The sequence below is a fragment of the Leptonotus elevatus genome, chromosome 2 (assembly GCF_054856555.1).
Source record: "Leptonotus elevatus isolate MCC_2025b chromosome 2, RoL_Lele_1.0, whole genome shotgun sequence".
In the NCBI taxonomy this organism is placed as follows: domain Eukaryota; kingdom Metazoa; phylum Chordata; class Actinopteri; order Syngnathiformes; family Syngnathidae; genus Leptonotus; species Leptonotus elevatus.
The window spans coordinates 11,530,736-11,552,339 of record NC_141240.1 but is presented as its reverse complement, the minus strand read 5'-3'; the positions used below and the strand labels follow the sequence as shown (position 1 = coordinate 11,552,339).

The 21,604-nt window shown below is 40.8% G+C and overlaps 2 protein-coding genes across 5 annotated transcripts in view; one reads left to right on the top strand and one right to left on the bottom strand.

Annotated features, from left to right (window-relative positions):
- Positions 1–951: 951 nt before the first annotated feature.
- Positions 952–7,694, top strand: irf10 (interferon regulatory factor 10). 3 transcript variants are annotated; one of them, XM_086068061.1, is made up of 9 exons: positions 952–1,161; positions 1,463–1,696; positions 2,446–2,641; positions 3,188–3,264; positions 3,579–3,633; positions 6,572–6,676; positions 6,749–7,135; positions 7,277–7,395; positions 7,511–7,694. In XM_086068061.1, the coding sequence occupies exons 1-9, from the start codon at positions 1,120–1,122 to the stop codon at positions 7,634–7,636; spliced, it is 1,341 nt and encodes a 446-aa protein (XP_085924187.1). In that variant the 5' UTR covers positions 952–1,119; the 3' UTR covers positions 7,637–7,694. The 3 variants fall into 3 exon arrangements, with proteins under 3 accessions (XP_085924187.1, XP_085924186.1, XP_085924185.1); XM_086068060.1 differs by having other exon boundaries at positions 1,460–1,696; positions 3,582–3,633; XM_086068059.1 differs by having other exon boundaries at positions 1,460–1,696.
- Positions 7,695–8,470: 776 nt separating this feature from the next.
- The window catches only part of LOC147178422 (uncharacterized), a 33,345-nt gene continuing 20,211 nt past the window's right edge, over positions 8,471–21,604 (bottom strand). The window contains exons 1-3 of one of the 2 annotated variants that reach the window (XM_086067069.1): positions 16,793–17,050; positions 10,381–12,024; positions 8,471–10,038 (exon numbers count right to left, since the gene is read on the bottom strand). In XM_086067069.1, coding sequence (XP_085923195.1) covers positions 9,577–10,038; positions 10,381–11,868 — 1,950 coding nt within the window. In that variant the 5' untranslated portion in view covers positions 11,869–12,024; positions 16,793–17,050 and the 3' untranslated portion in view covers positions 8,471–9,576. Of the gene's footprint in view, positions 10,039–10,380; positions 12,025–16,792; positions 17,051–21,604 lie in introns of those variants that run through there. The other variant, XM_086067068.1, reaches the window with a different exon arrangement.

The following is a 21,604-nucleotide window of genomic DNA, read 5'->3' as shown; positions in this document are numbered from 1 at the left end:
ATTTGTGAGCTATCGAAGATATGTCAACGTGCGACAAACTAATACAAAACACAAAAACAAAAAAAATACTTTGGGCATATAATGTGCAGTATGATTCTTATGTTTGTGTAGTTTGCAGCACTAGTGTAGAACTTTCTCATATTTAGTTTGCCTTATTTAGCAACAGACACAATATTAGAGACACCTCTCATCGTGAATTTTATTGTTCTATTTTTATATATTATGATTATTTTACCTGTATATATAATATTTAATTTTAGAATATTTATTTAATTTATTCTTTTAAATATAATATTTTAAATTATAATATTTTAAGACAAATTTTTGATAATTATCATGAATTGATTTTAGATTGTGTAGGCCCACTATTACAGTTGAAGATTATACCAATTTATTTACCCCCCCCCCCCCCCCACACACACACACATTGAAATACAACAGAATTCCTGAAAGGAAGGTATAATAACAGGTTAGGTCATCAGTGTCCTTGTTTTTAATGTTATTAAAACATAAATAGCTCTGAGTAAATGCTAATATGTTAAGGAGACCATTATTAATAGACTGGTTAGAAATCAAAATAAGAAATGAAAACGTTTCTCATTGATCAGCTCACTTTTATAGAAGCAAGTGAATTGTGCAACAGCAGAAATAACAGAGCGGTTCATTCAATCAATATGTCCCCTGGTAATGCGAGAATTGGGGCTGATAAGAAACACAAATACATTTAGCAGCTGTTCTTAGTCATGCACGTTCGAATGAAAGAATAGAATTGTATTCGGCACAAACTATTTTTGTGCCTCATTTGTTAAAGTCACCGTTCAGGAAAAACAAACAAAAATATTGCCATAAATAAAGAGTGTGATAATACTGGCAGCAGAAAGGAGCAGGAAAGAAAGTGCACACTGCCCTCTAAAGGCCAAATAACGCACTACTTGCATTTGAAAAATTTAGGCTACACATATGTATATGTGTAATAATGTCAGTTAACAGCGTACAGTATACGGTCAATCTTCTCAGGCTCTGATGCATATTTTTTATTTTCTATCCTTGTGGTGCGTGTGACCTTCTCACCCTCCCCACACACAATACTATTTATTATTTTTTATTATATTTTGATTGATGATTACCTGCAAGGAATACCGGAGTGTCGAACGCTATGCAGTAAGTCACACACGAATACCAATTGCGCAAAACTGCTTTCGCTTCCTGATAAGTGACCTCTCTCCGTTTTCAAGGTTGGCTTTTTATATGTGGAAATGATCAAGCCTGTTTGCGCGATTTGGAAACAGAAAGTATATGCAGAGTGAACTTTCGCTTTCGGTTACCAAACACCTTGTGCTTGTCTTGACATGTGGTCCGGGCTGCTCGCGTTCCTTCTTTGTTCAGGTTTAACTTATTATTTATTTTGGCTTTGCAATTGGGTCGTCTGCCACTGCGTTGGAAATTGGAATTCTGCAAGCAGTGCGATTGTTTGGACCGAGCCGGCCGCGAAACCGTAAGAGAGGCCTGGCCGAGTGTGATGAAGATGGAGGAAGGGAACAAGTCACACTTGAAAGAGTGGCTCCTCGCTCAGGTGGAAAGTGGCGCCTATGAGGGTCTGTGTTGGGAAGACCGGGACAAAACCATGTTCAGGATTCCCTGGAAGCACGCAGCCAAGAAGGACTACAAGCAGACGGATGATGCTGCACTCTTTAAGGTCATCTTTCAACTACTTTTACTAATGCTCCAACTATTAGCATGCTGCCATAGAAATAGCCTACTTGATTATAAAAGCCTGTTTTCTTTATTTTAATAGTTCTTTAGTTTCCGTTTTCTTTAGATCTTTTCGTCATATTATCACACATTTATGATACATTAACATCAGGAATAATGAATAAATGATTGAATATAGGCAGCAAATGTCTTAAATAATTTGAAATAATAGACAAGGTTAGCCTGAGTTGGGTGCTGATCTGGCCTTTCTGTGTAGAGTTTGCATGAAATCCCCATGCTTGCGTAGATTTTCTGCAGGTAGTCCGGCCAAAAATATTAGGTTAATTGAATACTCAGAGTTGTCCGCAGGTGGGAATGTGGTTGTACTGTAGGTGCCCTATGAGTGGCTTGCGACCAGTTCAGAGAACACCTCCACTCGACCAAAGTCATGGATGTTGTTACCCCACTGTTCTCACTGTAATAACTTGAATCTGCCAAAAATACAACAGTGATGGGGACTAAGCGCTGACACAAACTGTGAACATTTCTGAGTGGTTAATGCCTGTAAAGAGTTTGATAATTGCCTCTAGATGCCACAAGAAGGCGGGAAATGACTAGTTTTTTTTTTAATTGCACCCGTTTCACATTGCAAAACATTTTTGGATGTTTTCAAATTCAATCAAGACCCTGACGTAACAAATTAACAAGGAAGTGAATTTTTTCCACACTTTTTCCATCTACCGCTGTGTTTAGGCCTGGACCTTGCACAAGGGCAAACACAGGGAGGGACGGGACAAGGGCAACCCCACTGTGTGGAAGACACGTCTGCGGTGCGCACTGAACAAGAGCACGGACTTCCAAGTTGTTCATGAACTCAGCCAGATGAACGGCTCCGAGCCTTATAAAGTTTATCGCATCAGGCGAGACGGCGTGGAGAGCTCCCAAGTTGGTAAGGGAATATTTTAACTAATTTACTGCCATTAACAGCTATAGACGTCAAAATTTCATTTGAACTATTTATTAGTTTCACATTTTTTCCACTTTTGTTAACAAGAGTATGAAAACCTAGAATTTTTTAATTGTTCATTATTACAACAGATATAAAATTTGTGATTAATCGTGAGTTAACTAGTGAAGTCATGTGATTGATTACAATTAAACATTTTATTGACCTGATGCCCCTAATAAAAAAGAAGAAGAAAAGATTATTAAAAAATAGGGGTGTCAGACGATTAAATGTTTTAATTGTAATTACAAATTTAATAGTTAACTCAGGATTAATCACACATTTTATATCTGTTCTAAATGTACAATAAAAAAATCTAGGTTTTCATACTATTGTTAACAAAAGTGGGAAAAAAAGAGAAACTAATAGAAATAGTTAAAATTTATTTTTGACGTCTATAGCCGTTAATGGCAGTGAATGAGTTCATGTGTAATATTTTAAATCATTTCTCAGTTCATCTGCAGCTCTTTCTTAATTGGTTATTCACAGAGTCTACACAGACAATAGACCACATGATGAGCCTCGTTAAGACATCACCAAAGAGCCCCGGTTTCCAAGACAGGCAGGTTAGTTAGTCTTGGTGGTAAACAAAAAAGAAATAACCATGGCACAAAAATGGCAAACATCAGTCAGAAGAATCAGCAAAAATATTTTCCAATATTTAAAGAACTCTGAATATATGGCAGGACAATTTTCACAGGCATAATTTTATGTCAGAAAAACAAAAAGAAGAAAAAAGATATAATAGATATTGACTCTTCATGTCCAATATAGCTATATGACATTGTAAGGGGACATTGTACTTGTTTATTGCTCTGCAGAAGAGATATTAACAGGTTTAAATGTTTGAACCTGTTTTTGTTGTTGTTTTGTTGCTAAGAAGGAATCATCAGAAGCTTACGAAGAAGAGCCAGAAGAAGAGGAACAACAACACCGTAAGAGCTTCTCTTTTAAAACCACACACAAACACACAAAAAGCTATACCCCTTGATTGATTTGGAAAGGTGTTCATTAGTTGGGCAAATTAAGGGTTCAGAATATGAACGCACCATAATATTTCTCTCTCAAGAAAATGTTGGTGAGGCCACAGCTTTTTTTTTAATCCAGTTTTCACATTTCAAACAGGTCTTTGAACGTGTATGTGTGTGTGTGTGCGCGTGTGAGAAAGTGAAAGTTTTATGCGGCTATCTACTGCCAGGGTGGCATTGCACATTGCTGTCTGCCTTATCAGGATAAAGGTTGTTAGAAAAAAAAAAGTACGCTGTGCGAGCAAGTACAGCATGCTTGTTAGTAGGCCTGCCACGATCATTTTTTTTGCCTGCCGATAAACTGCCCCAGAAATTGTTGTGATAAACGATAATATTGCGGTTTTCATATAATTTTTCAACTAATATACAGTGGAACCTCGGAGTTTGAACGTCTCGGAACCCGTCCAAATCGGACTTCAACCCAAAAATCGGAGTAAAAAACGCCTCGGAGTTTGAACTCATTTTTGGAGTTTGAACACCCAAGCAAAGCAAGCTAAGACGAACGTACCTTGAAAACGGGTAGCCGAGCAATGCCGAATGCTCACGTTGCGGTAGTTGAGACGATGCACTGCTCATTTCCAGTCAGATTGTGATTACTCCCGGAGGTGCTCCATACTCGCGAGTGCATTTTGATTTCTCCACGACAATTTTCTTCGCAATGGGCCCAAAGGAAGACAACAGTGTTAGTGGCAGCAAAGAAAAACATACAGTGCTACAAACCACAAAGGAATTAGAAAGGAGATTATCACGCAGTTGTAACTACCGGTACTACTTCTGTAAATACTGGCACGAGGACCCCCCTAAGCTGTTCAACAACGCGCCTGATGTTAAACAAGTCATGCAAGGACCGCTTAGTAGTCTAACAATATGCCCAATGTAAAATACACAAACTCAGCACTGAACTAAAGCTAGCATTAACATAGCATTTATCATCCATTGATGCCTTCACATCACAACAAAAAAGGTCAGGTATTTTTTATTGTTTAAATACTGTACTGTACTGTAAATGTAAAAAACATAAATATAAATTAAAATAGGAATTTTCAATGTTCAAACTCAGAGGTACCACTGTAATGATAATGGCATAAAAAATAAATCCAAAGAATTCTCACACATGAGCAGTTGCATTCCGCTTTGATACCAGCTCCATTTGTCCGCATTATTTCCAAATGATGGCTGTCCCTACTACTCAGGGGCCCTCACGCTGAATCTGATGTGCCAAATGCGCCGCTGTTGTGCCGGGGTGGTTGCCCCCGAGGAGGTTTGTATCCCCTGCCACGGGATCTTATAACTTTTAACACATAAAAGTGGCGATTTTTTGAAAATGTCCCTTGTTCCTAGCCATAACCTTAAACTTAAAAAATGTGGAAGAAAACCAAAAAAAAAAACATTTACATTAATCAGTCGTTTAAGCTTGTTCTATGTATGCTGAGATTTCCTACTGCGTGTGTGGTCATTGAACGCACCCAGAGTCCATTGCAGAATGTGAACGTGTTCTTGCTTTTCTTTGGCTTATCTGCGATAAAAAAAAAAGTTTTTGTTACAAAACCTTGTAACGTACCCGCGGCAGGGGATAAAAACATTTTCGGGGGTAACTACTTTGGCACAGCACCGCCTCCAAGAGTGTGTGTCAAGATGATTCACTCCTCAATACGCTAAGCACGGTTTAGGAGTCAGTCGTGACAGGAAAGTTAACTTATTACCCACCCAGTGTCTTTGGTAAAGCCCGTATCGCACTGAGCAGCACAGGACTGCGATGGTGTGTGCAAGTAGTGAATGTTGCTTTTTCCGCAGGCTTCAAAGCACAAGCAATGAATAAGATAGCTGTGGCCAGAGCCGTATATAGAGAGAATTTGGCCAACTGCTGGTCACATGACATATGGGCGCCATCTTGTTACCCTGCTGTAGCCGAGTTGGCCAAACTCTCTCTATACGCCTCTGGCTGTGGTGCGCTGCTAGCATCAATGCTACATGGCCGCTAATGCTGCGACTCACAAATGAGAAAGAGAATTGCGTGTGCTCATGAAGACATGATGGGACACATGCGAACCAAGATGTTTAAACTGGTTTTAAAAGCCGCTTAACAGGTGGTGCAAGTGGCGTGGGTTCACTTACCCGCCCGGGAGACCGTGTTTGTGTGTGTGCGTGAGTGAATAGAAAGACAAAAAAAGCTGCTTTACCCAGTGACTTTTTTATTATCTTCTAATTAATTGATTTATGGCATATCGCGATAGCCCTACTTGTTAGTTGGTAAAATTCTCTGTATCGCTGCAGTCAGATAAGATTTAAGATTTTTCAAATGTGCGAGACACATTAAGAGGCAAAAACTGGCATGTACTTACTGCTCTTATAGTGAGGGAGGTCCACAATATACAACACTCACACACACAAAGAAGTATCTCCAACGATATACAGTGTTGGCCCAGATGTCTGTTGTAGTTCCAGGACTGACCTGTGAGAGGCAGTACAGTTCCACAGGGCAGAAGAAGAGAGAGTAGTTGTAGTAGAAGGCTGGACTAACTGTTAGTTTATCTGATTGACAATATCAGTGTTGACAGCGGCGACCACACATAAGGAGTTACGATTGTAAATATTGATGAGGTGTAAAATTTAGGATTTTCGCTGATTATTTTCAGGGATAAAATTTATCTCCAATCAACTAATCGATAAGGATAATCTTTTCAAGCTAGGATTTGATCAGATGTAAGTTTTAAAGGGAAAGTCATATTGGGTAATGCATTGGTTTATAGCCTATAATTGGGCATGGAGAGCAACTACATAGGCTAGAGAGAGCTAAGCAGTACAGACAAGAAAGTGCTGACTCTTTATTTCCGCTGTACCCTAGATGATCTAATGATGAAACATGAGTGTTCTCAGCCGATAGGGAAAACAAGTCACCTTCAGCCCTCTGCTTTATTGACCCTCTGCACATCTGTGAATACCATATCAGGTGAGAAAAGTTGAGGGGAAAAAGTGCACGACATCACAGAACAGCCTGCTAATTTGCATGTTTTGTTCACAGATTTTCGAATGCATGTGACGCTGTTGTATCAGGGTCGAAGCATGGTGAACTGTACCACCAAGAATCCTGATGGCTGCTTTATCCTGCAGGGTCACGTCCCTTTAGGAAGTGAGCGTATATACGGGCGCTGCACCACACAACAGCTCTATTTCCCTTCCCCAATCAGCAAGCACATGCCGGCATGTATAGTGGAAGCGATAAACCGACTTCTCTGCCATCTGGAAAGGGGTGTACTTCTATGGGCGGCCCCTGAAGGGGTGTTCATCAAGCGGTTCTGCCGAGGCAGAGTGTACTGGAGTGGCCCAATGGCCCCACACACCGACAGGCCAAACAAACTCGAGCGGGAAAAGACCTTCAAATTGCTCGATACATCAACATTTCTTAATGGTAAGTGAACTTGGCTTTTCACTTTAAAACATTTGCTGAACATTAAATTGATAAAAATATGACATAATCATCGTAAATTACCAAATAAACTGTTGAATTGCAGTATATGAGAAATTCGAGCCTCCAAAAACATGTTTACAGAGCTTCAGAGCTGCTTACAAGGAAAGGGAAGAACACCCAATTATAAAATTGAACTCTGCTTTGGAGAGGAGTACCCAGACCCAACAACCCCCAAAACCAAGAAGCTTGTCATGGTAGAGGTGGGTCAAAACTCAGATGCTGTAATTTGAAATTCAGTTGTAGTACCTTGCAAGTATCAGTAGAGTTCGCTGTAACATTGATTTATGTAAAACACCCGCCATCTGTCCTGCCCAGGTGGTACCCATGTTTGCAGTGGAATTGCTGCAGAAGTTCAGCTTGGAGGAGAGGAAGGAAGGGTCGGACACTGGTAAAGGGAAAGAAAGTCAGGAAGTCAAGCATCCTGCGGGGGGACCAACATAACTCGGCAACAGGTTTATTTCTCCTTCCACTATCATGGACATCACCACTGTAAAGTTCTGTAAGGGAAATAAATGTTTTCCATGTACTTTCAAAAAGTGTGCATCTTTTTTTAGTACAGTAAAACCTGTCAATTTAAACATTTTCATATTCAACCAAAATAATAATATGACATAGTGAACTGTTTGACTTCTTTGTAATGCAAATTCCAAATGCAACCGCAAAGAGTAACTGTGATGAAAAACAAAACCCGAAGTCAGAAGCTCCTCACTTCAAAGTGAAATGAAGTGTTGCATGGGGTGACTCATCTTCCAAGCAGAAACCCTCCGCCACGTCAACAAACCAATTCTAAGGTCGAACAAGTTGAGGGCAATGGATTGTATTTGTGAGGTTCCAATGTAATACATTGCCTGTCAGTCAGAAAACATATTTTTGAAAACGTTTTAAACCACAACTGTTTTGCCGAACTGATTTAAGCAAATGCTGGGAATAAATCCGTCCATTCATCTTCTTAACCGCTTAATCCTTACAAGGGTCACGGGGGTGCTGGAGCCTATCCCAGCCAGCTTCAGGCAGTAGGCGGGGTACACCCAGAAAATGTTGCCAACCAATCGCAAGGCACTCAGAGACGAACAACCATCCACACTCACAATCACACCTAGGGACAAGCCAGAGTGTTCAATTAACCTGCCATGCATGTCTTTGGAATGTGGGAGGAAACCGGAGTACCCGGAGAAAACCCACGCAAGCACGGGGAGAACACGCAAACTCCTCCCAGGACGTGCCAACCAGTCATACACCGTGTTGCCGGGTAATAAATCACAAGTGCTAAAGAAATCTATGAAGCTTTTTTTTCCATTTATTTCTAGCGAACATCATGTAACAGATTCACAATTTTAAAAAATATACATTTTGTAGCTATGACATTTAGAAGGAATAATTAACAGGGATGTTTTAGTCACAAAAACTAAAGTGAAAGTGTGCTGAATCAGAGGAGATACCCGTATCAGAGTTGAAAATACTTTCATAATTTTCCCTGCTTTCAGACATACTGCATACAGTACGAAACAATGAAATGGAAACACAAGTGTACAGTACACAGGGGTCGAGCATATCCACAAAGCATCATGTTCCAACGTGTTATTAGCACCATTACTCTTCCGCCTTACTGCACTCTTTCCACTATTCAGCTTTTAATGGAAACCAGCGTGTAGGCTAATGTACACACCTGTCCGTGTGGGCATGATTGTCTCATACGCAGTTTTCATTAGTGTTCTCCCATCTCTTCTCAGAGATAATGTTAAGAACATATTGGAGAGTAATGCCTTGAAAAACAACTCGTTGAAGGTGATAAGATTTGAAGAAGGCAAAAAGTTGCTTGCGCTCTTACATTCATCTTGCCTGCCCAGACCGACGCGTACACAATGGTTGAGAAGCAAGAAAAAAAAGAAGTCGAACACAACGTATCTGGATAAAATTGCATTAAATCTGTTTAGCATACTCACTGTACACATGTAAGATATTTAGTAACTTTTTTGTTCATATTTTTATATATAGAGATATTTGCAATGTTTGAATAGCACTTACTTTCATAACACTGATTGAAATTGATACCCTGCTGGACACACTGTCGGTAAATATGTTTGTGGGACGACCGTTACATAAACAGAGTGAACACAGACGAGTGCTTGATTGTCTCACTAATGTCTTCAGTGTGTCTGTAAGGAGCCACCCAGACATCTTTCAGTGGCTGCTCTGTCCACTGCCAAGGAAAGGAAGGGAAAACAAAAGAGGGGGGAGGAGGGGTGCAACAAGTAGACATGTTTAAGCCTTAGGGCAGCCGTGTGAACACCCGTAATTTTTTGATTGTTCGTTTTTTTCCATACCTGCAACGGCGCATATACATGTGCTTACTGTTGGTGAACGTGTGCATGTGCAAGTTTCTACTGCCACTTCATCAGCTTGGAGCCTTGAGGTAAATCCAGGAGGCTTTCATCAGTTCCTGTTGAGGGAAGGACATCAGGGGCTGACCAGCGCCGTTTCCGAGGGCGCCCGAGCTCCTGAGTCTGAGGTTTTGCAGCCGGAGTGTGCTGAGGCCCGATAGGGTGTGGGTGTTGGGGGAGCGGGGGAGGAGGAGGAGGAGGTGGCATTTTCTCCCTGTGTGAGCTGCTCGGCCCTCCTGCCGCAGCCCTGGAAAGGTGTTGTGTGCGTTGGACCCTGGAGGAGGAACGCACATGTGTCCGGTGGAGTTGCTTGGGTGTAGGGGTGAGAGCAAGGCAGACATCCCCTTCTGTGAGCTGGCGGCAGGAAAGGCCATAGAGTTGAGCTGTTCTCCGAGGGCAGCAAGAAGACCAGCCTCGGTCCTGGACGAAGAACGGATACTCCACCAAGACCTTCAGTAACTCCTTAGTAAAAGCAAAAGTAGTCAAACTAAATGGTTGGGAAATGTTGGTACTTTAAAGGATTTCAGGTGAAAAGGAGAAGTTTGATTGAGAGGGCGAAAGCATGAGCCTAGAAGAGGTGTTAAATCCAGGTCAAGAAAGTAAAAACCCTGCCACAGTGTGGCTGGTTTTGGCCACAGGTTCTTCTACTCAACCCGCAGGTAAATAAGCTCCCCAGGGGAGGGTTGAATAGAAGCACCTGTGGCTAAAACCAAACAATGGGGGTGGGGGTTCTAGTTTCTGGTCCTAGATTTGACACATCTGGAGCCTAATTTGTTCAAGACGATTTTTGATGTGAATGCTTACCTGAGTGTTGCGATCTGTGAGGTGGACCTGCAGATGGCTGACACCCTGCGCACTGCTGGGGGAAATAAGCAACACCGTGCAGGTGCTCAGATGGAACTCTGGGGATGTATCAGCACTCCTCAAGAAGTCCTCTGTCTGCAGCTCCTCCACCTGTTTCAACTGCCCGCTGGCCAGCTCAATGAGCGAACCCTTGGTGAAGTGAGGTAGGAGCGCAGGGGGAGATGGGTGAAGGGCAGGGGGTGAGGTGGGAACATGTTCCCTGTTATGTTTCAGGTGTTTCTCTTTGTCTTTACCTCGCTCCCTGTCCCTATGCAGAGTCTTTCCTCTGTCTTTGTCTTGGTCTCTGTCATGGTCTTTTTGGGACCTGTCATGGCTGTTCAGTAGACCTTGCGGTGAGCTGGGGGAGTTCCTTGGATTGTGCTTCTTTGGGCCTGGCTCTACTTGCAAGTTATACAGTGGTGTTCCTGAGGGACTGCAGGGTGGGTAGGATTGGGAGGCCTGAGGGCTCGGCTGGCAGACAGATCCCAAAGAGTAGTAGATGTGAGCTTCTGCCGCTGGCGTTCCCACGGGGTCCAGTAATCCCTCTCTACCTACCCTGGGGTCTTGTCCCAGAGGATGGGGGCTCGTCGGTATTATTTGCCGATGTCTGTCCTGCAGTGAGGAATGTGGCTCATGGCCCTCCTGAGCTTTAGAGTCTGAAAAAAATGGGCCCCCGGACTGAGCATGAGGTGTCAAATCTTCCTGTTGTCTCCGCCCGCCATTGGTATGGCAGCTTTGTGGACCAGTGTCCAATCGAGTTCGGATATTATCGTGTCCGTAATCACCTGTGAGCAAATGCCTGGAGGCAGAGGCAGTCCTGCTGCCTGGCCCATCCAGTCCATTGGGCCTCTTGCCCAGGTATCTGTTTCTGGCTTCAACTAAACTTGGCTCATGAGGGTAGAGAGAGGTTTGGCCAAACAAATAGGACGGGGAGAAGAGAGATGAGCTGTAATCTCGTCGACCACTGTTAATATAAGACCACATTTCTCTTGAATCAGCAGGGAAGGGAGTCTTAAAAGAGCAGGTGGAGGACGGGGAGGAAAGGGGCCCTTCAGCTCGGAGCCACCTGGAGTGGTGAGGCAGTGCTGTTGAGAGGGGATCATCTCTCCAGGCAGGAGAGCCAGAGCCCCTCCTTTCCACAACATGCCCTTGAAAGAGTGGCAGGGACACAGAGGAAGTGTAGCTCAAAGGCCATGGCAGGGGCAGGGCTGCTGGTGTAGGTAGGGGTGGAGGAGTATGTATCAGATGAGGGTTTGGGGTAATTAGAGCTCGCTGCCTTTCCCCTACCTCCCTGCTGCTCTCCCCTCGCACTACGTTGGTCCTACTCCGAAATGGCACAGGGGGCTTAAATTCATCTGGCGGGGGAAGGTATTGTTCCGATGACCCTTGCCGAGACTCCCTCTTTTTGGGAGGGAGGCACTCTTTGCCGCGGTCAGGGCTGGGATTCATGGGTGGGCTCCAGCGGCAGTGGGTGCCCCCTATGTGTGGGCGTAGGCTAGGTCACATGTGCCTCACGGGAGAATGGGGGGCACAGACAGAGGGGAAGGCTGTGGCACAGCATCACTGTTAGATCACTGTGGATTTTTCAGGGTTGAAGACACTCACCTACAGAGAAGGACATAGATCAGATATAGGTCGAGGTCACCAGGGGAACCAAAAATTGTATGCAAGTAAGACAACTGTTTGGAATAATATGACTTGAGTTAATGTAAAAAGCAGTTCTCCGAATAGCTACTCAAGCCTGTATCCCCCTGAGCAGGCAAACTTTTTCAAAGGTAGCAAAAGTTAATTTCTCGTCAGGGTTCGTTCAACGTAACAAGGTTCGCAAAACGTTCTGTTAACGAGACGTTCGCCAGATGTTTACAATTTTTTACATGTTCAAAATTTCCTTGCAACAAGAAAAGACATGAACACATTAGGCAAAACGTCTGAGCAACTGTGATGTCATTTTCAGTCGACAGCAAGTTGCAAAATGGCTGCCCCCTGAAATGGATAAAGACGGGCGGCTTTTACTGCTTAATTCATATACCACAAACACAATATTAATCAGAAAGCTTTGTTTAGACTACTGGGAGCGCTAAGAACATACAGTATTAATAAAATTTTGACTTGACTTTCCCTCTAAGTAGTGAGTAATTTTTTTAGAGCATGAATTTCCAATGTACAAAAATGGCCAATAGTATCACTTTAAATAAAACAATGACTCATAGACTCTTTTTCAAAATAACTAGTGCTGTCAAAGTTAAAGTGTTAATTGATTAATTAATCACAAAAAAATTAGCGCATTAATCATGAATTAACACAGATTAATTATACTATTAATTTTGGCCATAGATTAGCCTTTAGCGTGACAGTGAATGGCTATGTTTAAGGTAGCACAGGTTGTGTATGAGCAATAAACATAATTTCATGCATTAAAGTAAAGCATTTAATGAATGTTTGCGTGCCACATTTAGAAAATTTGTTAATGTCAAAATATCGGGCTTATTTTTTTCCATTTTAAATTATACAAGTAATTAACTGATTAGAAAAAAAGGAGGATGAGCATGTGCAGTGGATCAAAAGATGTTGAAGACGTCCTCATAACATTAAATGTCAAAAGAATTAACACATAACCGGTGCTCTTCAAATTTGGCGGGGTTAAAAATGTAGATAAAAAAGCGATTTATTATTAAGCGATTAATCGTGATTAATCAAAATTCTAAGATGTGATTAATCTAATTAAAACATTTAATCTAAAAATAACACAAACTAAGGCAAATTCAGTCACAAGAAATGGTATTAAATTTACTTTCTGTCTTTCCACTCCTGAAACATCACGTTTGGAGTTGAGTTGTTGTAAATAGAAATGTGGACTCTTTTTCCTGGCAGAAACAAATTACTGCACAACTTTTTTTGTCGTCAGTAGATTGGATTGATATGTCTCCTTTGAGTCGCATGCTGTTGTTTCCTCCTTCCTAAGCTTCACGTAAATGAGTCACTTTCAAAACTTGGCTTCTGTGTGGGAGGGGCCGTGGAGGCTTTATGCGCGGTCATACGACCGCCAAGCTCCATTTGATTGGGGAAATGGAGTCAAATTAAACTAGTGGTTATGTCGGCTAGCTCAAAGACATTCATGTGACAGCGCCTGAGGCAGAATCTCTCTGCCAAAGCAAAATAAACATCTTGCACTAGCAATAAGTTAGATAAAAAAATAAAATAAAAGTAGCATGGAATGAACTGTAACAAAATAAAAGTACACAAATTTGAGTGTTAAAATTCCAGGGTTAAATTTTGGGAGTTGATTTTAACAACATGGTGTCCTGGTATGTGTTATTTCACACAGTTGATTACAGAGTGTTCGATTAACTAGGCCTCCACACCTGCACTTTTCAAGTTTGAACGATACGAATCAGCCTCATTTTCGTCTTTCTCCTTTCCTCCTTGCTTATTACCAGGAAACACTGACACGTAAATAAATGCACTCTTTCCCAGTGTTAAATATTCCATTATTTTTAAAGTGTTGATTTAAGTCTGCAGAGTGTGTACTATATGTACTATATAAACTCTGAGAAGGTCTTAAAAATCAGCTCTGTGTTTCTATAGTGTTTCTTCTGAACAAATATACTCAAGAAAAAATAAAAGTAGGTTGCATTAAAATGACTCAAAGGACTACAATTTTCCCAAAACTGTACCTAAATACAGTTGTGCTTGTAAGTTTGTGAGCCACACTCTATGTTTGGAAAAAGGCTTAATGCCCATAAAATTCTAAATATTGTGGCAATTGTTAGGGACTGATGTTGACATAAGTAGAGATATTCATGTGAATTTGTGCATTTTTGTGTAATTAACGACGTTGAGCTTTTACAAGCACAAATGTAAATGTTACTTAGTAAATGTAGCACATTACTACCCACCTTTAGAGGTTATAAATATATGTGAAGATGGGCAGCCTGTCTGCTGCTGACATCAAATGTTGCCATATTTAAAAAGGTCGGAATTCTTTGCACTTTAACTCTTTTGCTTTTGATAGCCATGGCTAATTAGTCATTACCTGAGTGCACTGTGGTGGGACTGAAACTCTTCAACTTAGTCATTTTCATTCAAACACATTACCAGTTAGCTAAAAATACACCTTACAACTAATGAAGCGGATACATTCGTTTGTGTGTTAAACACACACAAACACACACATGCACAGCTGGAGTTTTCATCTCCAACTCTTTGGTAATGATTGGAATATATGGAGACGTGTTTTGATATTATTTTGATGTACCACCCCCGCGACGCCTGCCGGCAGTTTATAGAACTGTACTACAGGCACTCCCCACCCCCCCCCCCCCCCCCCAACCCGCCACCCTCCCAAACTTACACCCCCTGGCCCTTTGCTTTCACACACACAAGCAGCAGCAGACACACAAACACTCCCACAGCCGTCAGCGCTTGGTCCCCCAGTGACAGTCAAAGCTGGTCACCACCCACCCAAAAGCTGACAGAGACAGCACCAGTTGTTGTGGATAGTGAGTGAGTGCGTGAGTGAGTATTTGTCTGTGCCAACTAAATATTTGTCAAAAGAGGCGAGAACTGTGCGACTGCATGCCATGTTGCTCGGGATATGGGATAATGTGTGAATGTGTTTATTTGTTTAGGTTTTTGTGTGTGTATGAGTCCACCAATGTGTCACAGATTTTGCAGTCTTGTTTCATTCAGTGAGAATTGCGGGGGTGCGCCACTAATTCGCTTTCATCAGCCCCCCCGAAATGCATCAAAATGAGCCCTTCATTACCATCTTGTCATCCCAGCTGTTCCCTCCATCCCCACTGCCACAACGCCACGCCGCCTCTTGGCCCCACGTTCACCCGACAACAACCTACAGTCCCGCCATCCGCCATACTGTCACCATGGCAACTGCGTCTGCTCACACGTCTTGTCGGTTAGAGAGGTGAGATAGGGATACTCCACAGAACGACGGGTAAACTGTTGCTCAACAAGTTACGGGGTCCAAAAACAGATTCAGCGTTGGAGACAAGCAAGCTGTTTATGCATCTGAGTGGAAAGCTGAAAAGTTGGCAGTTTGCTGTGGGTGCGAGATTCAGTGTCTCAGATGTACGGAGATGTTTTTTGCCAATGTAATATTAACAATAACAACCAATTTCATACAAAAAACTTCATTCAAGCTAGTATGTTTTCAGAGCGCCTCTTAATATTTGATGAACCAAAGATAAAATATCATTGCTGCTAAGTGAAAAACACGTATTTCCATTTTTGTCATTATTTAAACATTTTTACATTTTTGAGACGTCTGCATTCACTTTCATCCCAAAAACAGTTTCACATAAGTGAAAAAGTTATGTCAATTATTATTATTATTATTATTTTTATTTGACCTTTTTACGTTTTTGAGATGTCATGCATTCAGTTTCATCCCCAAAACATAAACATGTAAAAAAAAAAAAAGAAGACAAAAATGGACATACGTGTTTTTCACATAGCAGCGATGATATGTCCTATCAGAAGCAAAAATTATTTACATGTAAAAATATTAAAATAAATATTTGTGCTAAAACTAATTTACAAACAGAATGGTATGCATCCATTACAAAATAAGTGCAATGCAAGAGTGGTTGTCTTTATTTATACATGCATGTACGTGTCTGGCCATTGATTAGTGGCCACTCCAGGTCTAGAACACGTTTAGATGGATGGACAATCAAGTGTGTAAAAAAGAAAGAAAAAAAAGACATATAACTACAAAGATTTTAAAGTGTTAGGGTAAAAACATACCCTAAAAGTTAAATAATAATAATAATAAAGTCAAACTAAACTAATTCTTAATCTCCAATTTTTTTCTCCAGAAATGAATGTCCTTAGCCTTTTGATAACCCCATGAAAAAAAACATGTTTCCCCAAATAAACCTGCTTGAAACCTGCCAAACAGTATGTGAAAACAAAGAAGGAATATTGTGCATGTGGAGGAGTTTGCAGAGAAACGTCTTCTGAAAGACGACTCCTACACTGTGCACACATGCATATAGAGCTGCTCTTTCGATGCAGCCACTTTGCTGTGGGAGTGTGATCATAGCAATGTTATGTACTTTCTCACATCACACTTTGATTTTTTCTTCTTTTTTTTTTTTTTGCTAAACATCAGCACAGTTTGTGCCAAGAGTTTAATTTCTACACTACTGCTTACTTGGAATAAAAATGCTAATTTCTAATCTGAGAATATCTTTAAATGAGGATTAAACATTTGAATGTAATTGCGCCGTATCATCCCGCCTTTTCTGCACAAGCGCGCCTGCCTCTGCCGGCCGTCAATCAGCCGTCCATTGTGAGCGCAAACTTGATGCGGGTGCAGGCAGCCGGCTGGATGGAGCCGTAACGAGAGACTGACCTGAGTGCAGGCTGAGCAGACATCCCAGCGTGGCATGCCATTCATATCCCAAGCGTCCTAGAGGGTCAACCAACTCTCCAGCTCCTTACTCTGCTACTCCGCCGCTGTCAACACCTGCAACAGCTACAGATACAGCTACCCACCCTCTGATCTCGGTGTGTGAAATGATATAGGCGAGCCAGCAAAATCAAGGGAAATAACTGAGAGCCCTATTTGTCTCAGTTGTGTGTCAAGTGTGTGTATGTGCAAGCGACTGAGGAAATGAGTAATATCGAGCAGTGAGAAACATGTCTGCTATGCAGAGCCACACAGGCAGACCAGTTGCTGCTGCCGCCCACTCGCTTTAATCACTCTGAGGGATACAAACACACACGCATATACACGCAAGCGTGCACAAACAGCCGAGGATGCTGCGGGGTCGCAACATTAGGAAGACTTATTTTGTCCATCCATTTTTTAGACCTGAGCCGAAAATTCAAACCCATAACCTTTTGCTCTCATCATTCATTAATTTTGTACACTTTATTTGAATTAGGCATGTTTATCTCCACCACTGAGGCTGACATATGTTTTTCAATACACTGCACCAGGATGATACATTCACAATGTGTTATTTCGATGCAAAATAATATGATACGATTCACTCCAATTATTATATAAAACAATACAATTCAGTATAATGCTGACTCAAAAACAAGTGCAGTACGTACACTACAAACAGCTTTCTTTTAATCCTCTTCTGTTATGATAGCTTTGAGTAATTGAGACATTCCCAATAGAGGCTGGGCCAGTTGCAAGAAAGTCAGCTATGTGAACCACTCCCACATGCACAATCTAGTGAGTTCTAATAAGAGCAATAAAGACGGTAACCATTTTTTCCCCCAGGGAAAGTTTAGCATTAACATTTGAAATGATGCGAGACAATACAATTTGTACAATGTACCCAACCATATCCTTATTACAAAGCTTTGTTAGCAAACCTCTTTGGAAGCAGTATCACATAGAATTAGGCTAAGAGGGAAGCAATTTTTGCTAAGAATTTGAGAAAGATGATTCAGGACCCAAAGCAAGGAAACAAAAAAGGATACAAAACAATCAATTATCTGCTTGGCAGATTCATTTTCACCTGAAGCCTAATCGTCTTTATCTTCAACATTCTGTTAGGACTGGGCTATTATGGGAAAAACAATCATCACAATTATTTTTGATTGAGCTAGAAATCACAATTATAAACATGCTTATTTATTGATTAAAAAAACCCTGTATTTCCTAAACTCAACTTAAAATACACAATAACATAAAACAACAAGCTGAAAATATATTAGCAACAATTCAAAATTTCAGGTATTAAAATAATAGCAAATAGAATACCAAACAATAAATAAAATAAATGCCTCCGAGGGGCAATGTGGGAACCTATAAATTGTCATGCTAACTTGTGTTAGCCCTTCACTTATTTGGTTGTTTTCTACTGCATGGTGATAGCTTAGCACTTAGCATAGCTTGTCCATCTTTCTCCTCATCTTCCTTTCAGGATAACGACATTTACAGAAGTGCCGCTTAGTTGCTGCCGTTGAGGCGATTATTTGCGCTTTGTTGACACCGGACGGAAAGCAAACTTTTACCTTCGCCGCCTCGCATGGAATTTAGCCACGTTAGCTAAACCGGCCAACAAACAGCGTCACAGGTGTAACGAGTTCACGTTCAGTGATTTATGAAGCTCTGAAACTCCTACTGAAGTGTCAATAAGCATCTTAAAACTCATATGTCCCACGCTTGCTGCAAACAGCACAGGCGCTTCAGTGCTTCAACACAAAGTGTGCCATTTGGCACATGAATCAGTTTTCAGTGATGAAAACAATTTTACGATCACAAGAAGTCCAAATAGAATAATGAAATCATGATTAAAATCCTATTAATTTCCAAGCCCGACGTTCTTTTGTTCATATTCCGATCTTTGAACGTTATAGCTAAAGAAATAAGAAACAAGGTTGAGGTCATGAAACACAGATAGGGTCCTTGGCAAGCTGTATGTGCTAAAAAATAATAATAATAATAATAACAACAAATTGTATGACTCACTGTATTTCATTCTTGGAACTGATATTATGTTCATTTGTACTTGATGACTACACACAATGTCTGATAGTACCAAACTACAAGCTGCTCGATATTTGACTACAGAGGCTCTCCACACTTTGCTTTTTAGCCACAGTTACATATTAAATCATATACTCCATGTGCGGCAGCTCTTTCGCTGCTGCAGTTAAATGAATCGTTCGCTGGAAGGCAGTGACACATTGATGAGCGACTGGGAAGTATATAGTTAAGTTCATCCCACACACATTCTCACATTTTGCCTTTCTCTGCTGCTCGTGACTCAAAAGAAAACTCAACATCTAATACGCATGCACTTTTGCTCTTTGTCTGAAGTTTTTGATTTGAATTTGCATCCTTTGTCCTCCACAAAGTGCCTTATTTGATGAATGCATTTAGTTTGACATGACAAACACGCACAGGCTCATGCAGGGCAACAGTAGTGCCGCAAGAGAGCTCTCAATGATTTTCCTCTGTGACTTGAGTCGAGACAAGTGCATTGGCATGGCTGCTGTGGCTTATTCAAATGAAACTAAACTGCTGACAGAAGTATAGTTCGGTGAATGCTACAAGTCAGAAACAGTCAAGCGAGGACCAAAAGAGAAAAACAAGACTGAACATGGATGACCATAGTTTGTAAACAAATTTTGGAGAAGGACACATTAATCATAAATTAGAAGTGTTACTTGAACACAACAAATATATTTACAGTATATTCATCATGCAGGCAGTTTAAGTGCATTTGAACAGAGAGTAATGACAGTGGAGGAGGAATGGAAACGTCTCAGCTCTTAAGGCCACACTGACATATTTTCGCTGTCGAGCGACAACAGTCTCGTCTGACATTTATGGTGAGCATTACTTTTATTTTTCAAAGTGATTGCTACTTGAAGCTGATGTACTGCGAGTCTGTGTGGGCCGCCGATGTGTGTCTGCTCTACTATTTACTGAGTTCATTGTGTGGGTTTGTTCCTTTACATTTTAGTATGTGATGGAGTGAACTTATTTGCTTAAGAATATATAGAAATTTAGTCATTTTATTGATTAATTAAAAACATTGTTTTTAACAATGTTTCAACATTTTTGGGCATTTACAAATCTCAATTACAATGAAGTTGGGGAATTATTCAAAACGTAAATAACATCCACATACATTCAATTGAATACACTACAAAGACAAAATATTTGTTCAAACTGAGGAACTTTGATGTTGTTATTATTATTATTATTAGCCTATTTCTTTCTTCATTTATATATTTAGCAAATATCCGCTTACTTTGAAATTGATGTGTGCAACATCTTCCCCCAAAAAATAAAAAAATGGGACAGGGGCATGTTTATGAGTGTGTTACATTACATTTTCTTTTAACAACATTCAATAAGTGTTTGGGAACTGAAAACACTAATTGTTGAAGCTTTGTAGCTGGAATTCTTTCCCATTCTTGCTCGATGTACAACTTCAGTTGATAATGCGCCACACATTTTCAATGGTAACTAGAAAGCAAGTCTGGACTGCTGGCAGGCCGCACGTTTACTAAAAAGCCATGCTGTGCACAATGAGGTTTGGCACTGTATGGCTGAAATAAGATAATAAAAATAATATGTTGCTTGGATGGCAGCATTGGTTGCTCCAAAACCTGTATGTACCTTAATGGTGCTTTCACAAATGTGTAAGTTACCCATGCCATAGCATCACAAATGCCGGCTTTTGAACTTTGCTCTGATAACAATCCGAATGGTCATTTTCCTCTCTGGCCGAGAGGACACATCATTCATTCAATTTCCAAAAACAATTTGAAATGTGGACTCGTTGACACTTTTCCGCTTTGTGTCTCGGATGAGCTCGGGCCCAGATAAGCCGGTGGTGTTTTTGTGGTGTTGTTGAAATATGGTTTTCATTACTCATTGTAGAGTTTTAATTTGCATTTACGGATGTAGCGGCCAATTGTGTTAGCTGATAATGATTTTCCTAGGTGTTCCTAATAGTTATTTAACAGTTGCTCACAACGTGGTGATCCTCACCCCATACTTGCTTGTGAACAACTAAGTCCATATTGGTCGTTTTGCCATGCACCAAACTACGACCAAGTGTTACATATTGTAGTTTAGTGACCTCTATCGGCCATGTTAAATAGCAAAAAAACAAAACAAAACTGAGACTTGAACCCGGATCGTCTGGTTGAAAGACTAACGTCTTACTGAGTCCAGTAATGATGTGAGTGTTCATTTTTAGTGTTGACTGGCTCACAACTGAACATTTCAGGTATGCTCCTTTTATAACGTATCATGTCAATCTCCTGTTTCCACATAATCTGTTAACCTATGGAATGTTCCAAACAGGCGTTTTGTGAGCATTCCTCAACTTTCCTTGTCTTTTGTTGTCCCTTTCCCAGTTTCTTGGAACGTGTTACAGGCGTCAAATTCAAAATGAGAGAATACTTGCGCAAGAACACGAAGAGCATGTTCTCTTTAAATGACAAAACCAAAAAATGTAAAATGTATTTTTGGATGAAATACAACAACAAAACGTAGTGATGAACAGGGTGAGTGTTTAATTGGTAAAGATAAAATCATCCTCTGCTACGTAAGCATAATTTTTGAACCAACACATGGAATAATTAGATTTTTCAGTCAAATTAAATAGAACGCAAAATCAATCTCATGACTAATCATATTTCCACTGACTGGCATAAAATTGATGCAACAACATGCAGT

Excerpts from the sequence above, each read along its gene's own strand:
- irf10 (XM_086068059.1), top strand. The coding sequence starts at position 1,120 with ATGATTACCTGCAAGGAATACCGGAGTGTCGAACGCTATGCA. Across the intron at positions 1,697-2,445 it reads ATGATGCTGCACTCTTTAAG|GCCTGGACCTTGCACAAGGG; the intron begins GTCATCTTTCAA and ends CGCTGTGTTTAG. Across the intron at positions 7,396-7,510 it reads AGAAGCTTGTCATGGTAGAG|GTGGTACCCATGTTTGCAGT; the intron begins GTGGGTCAAAAC and ends TGTCCTGCCCAG.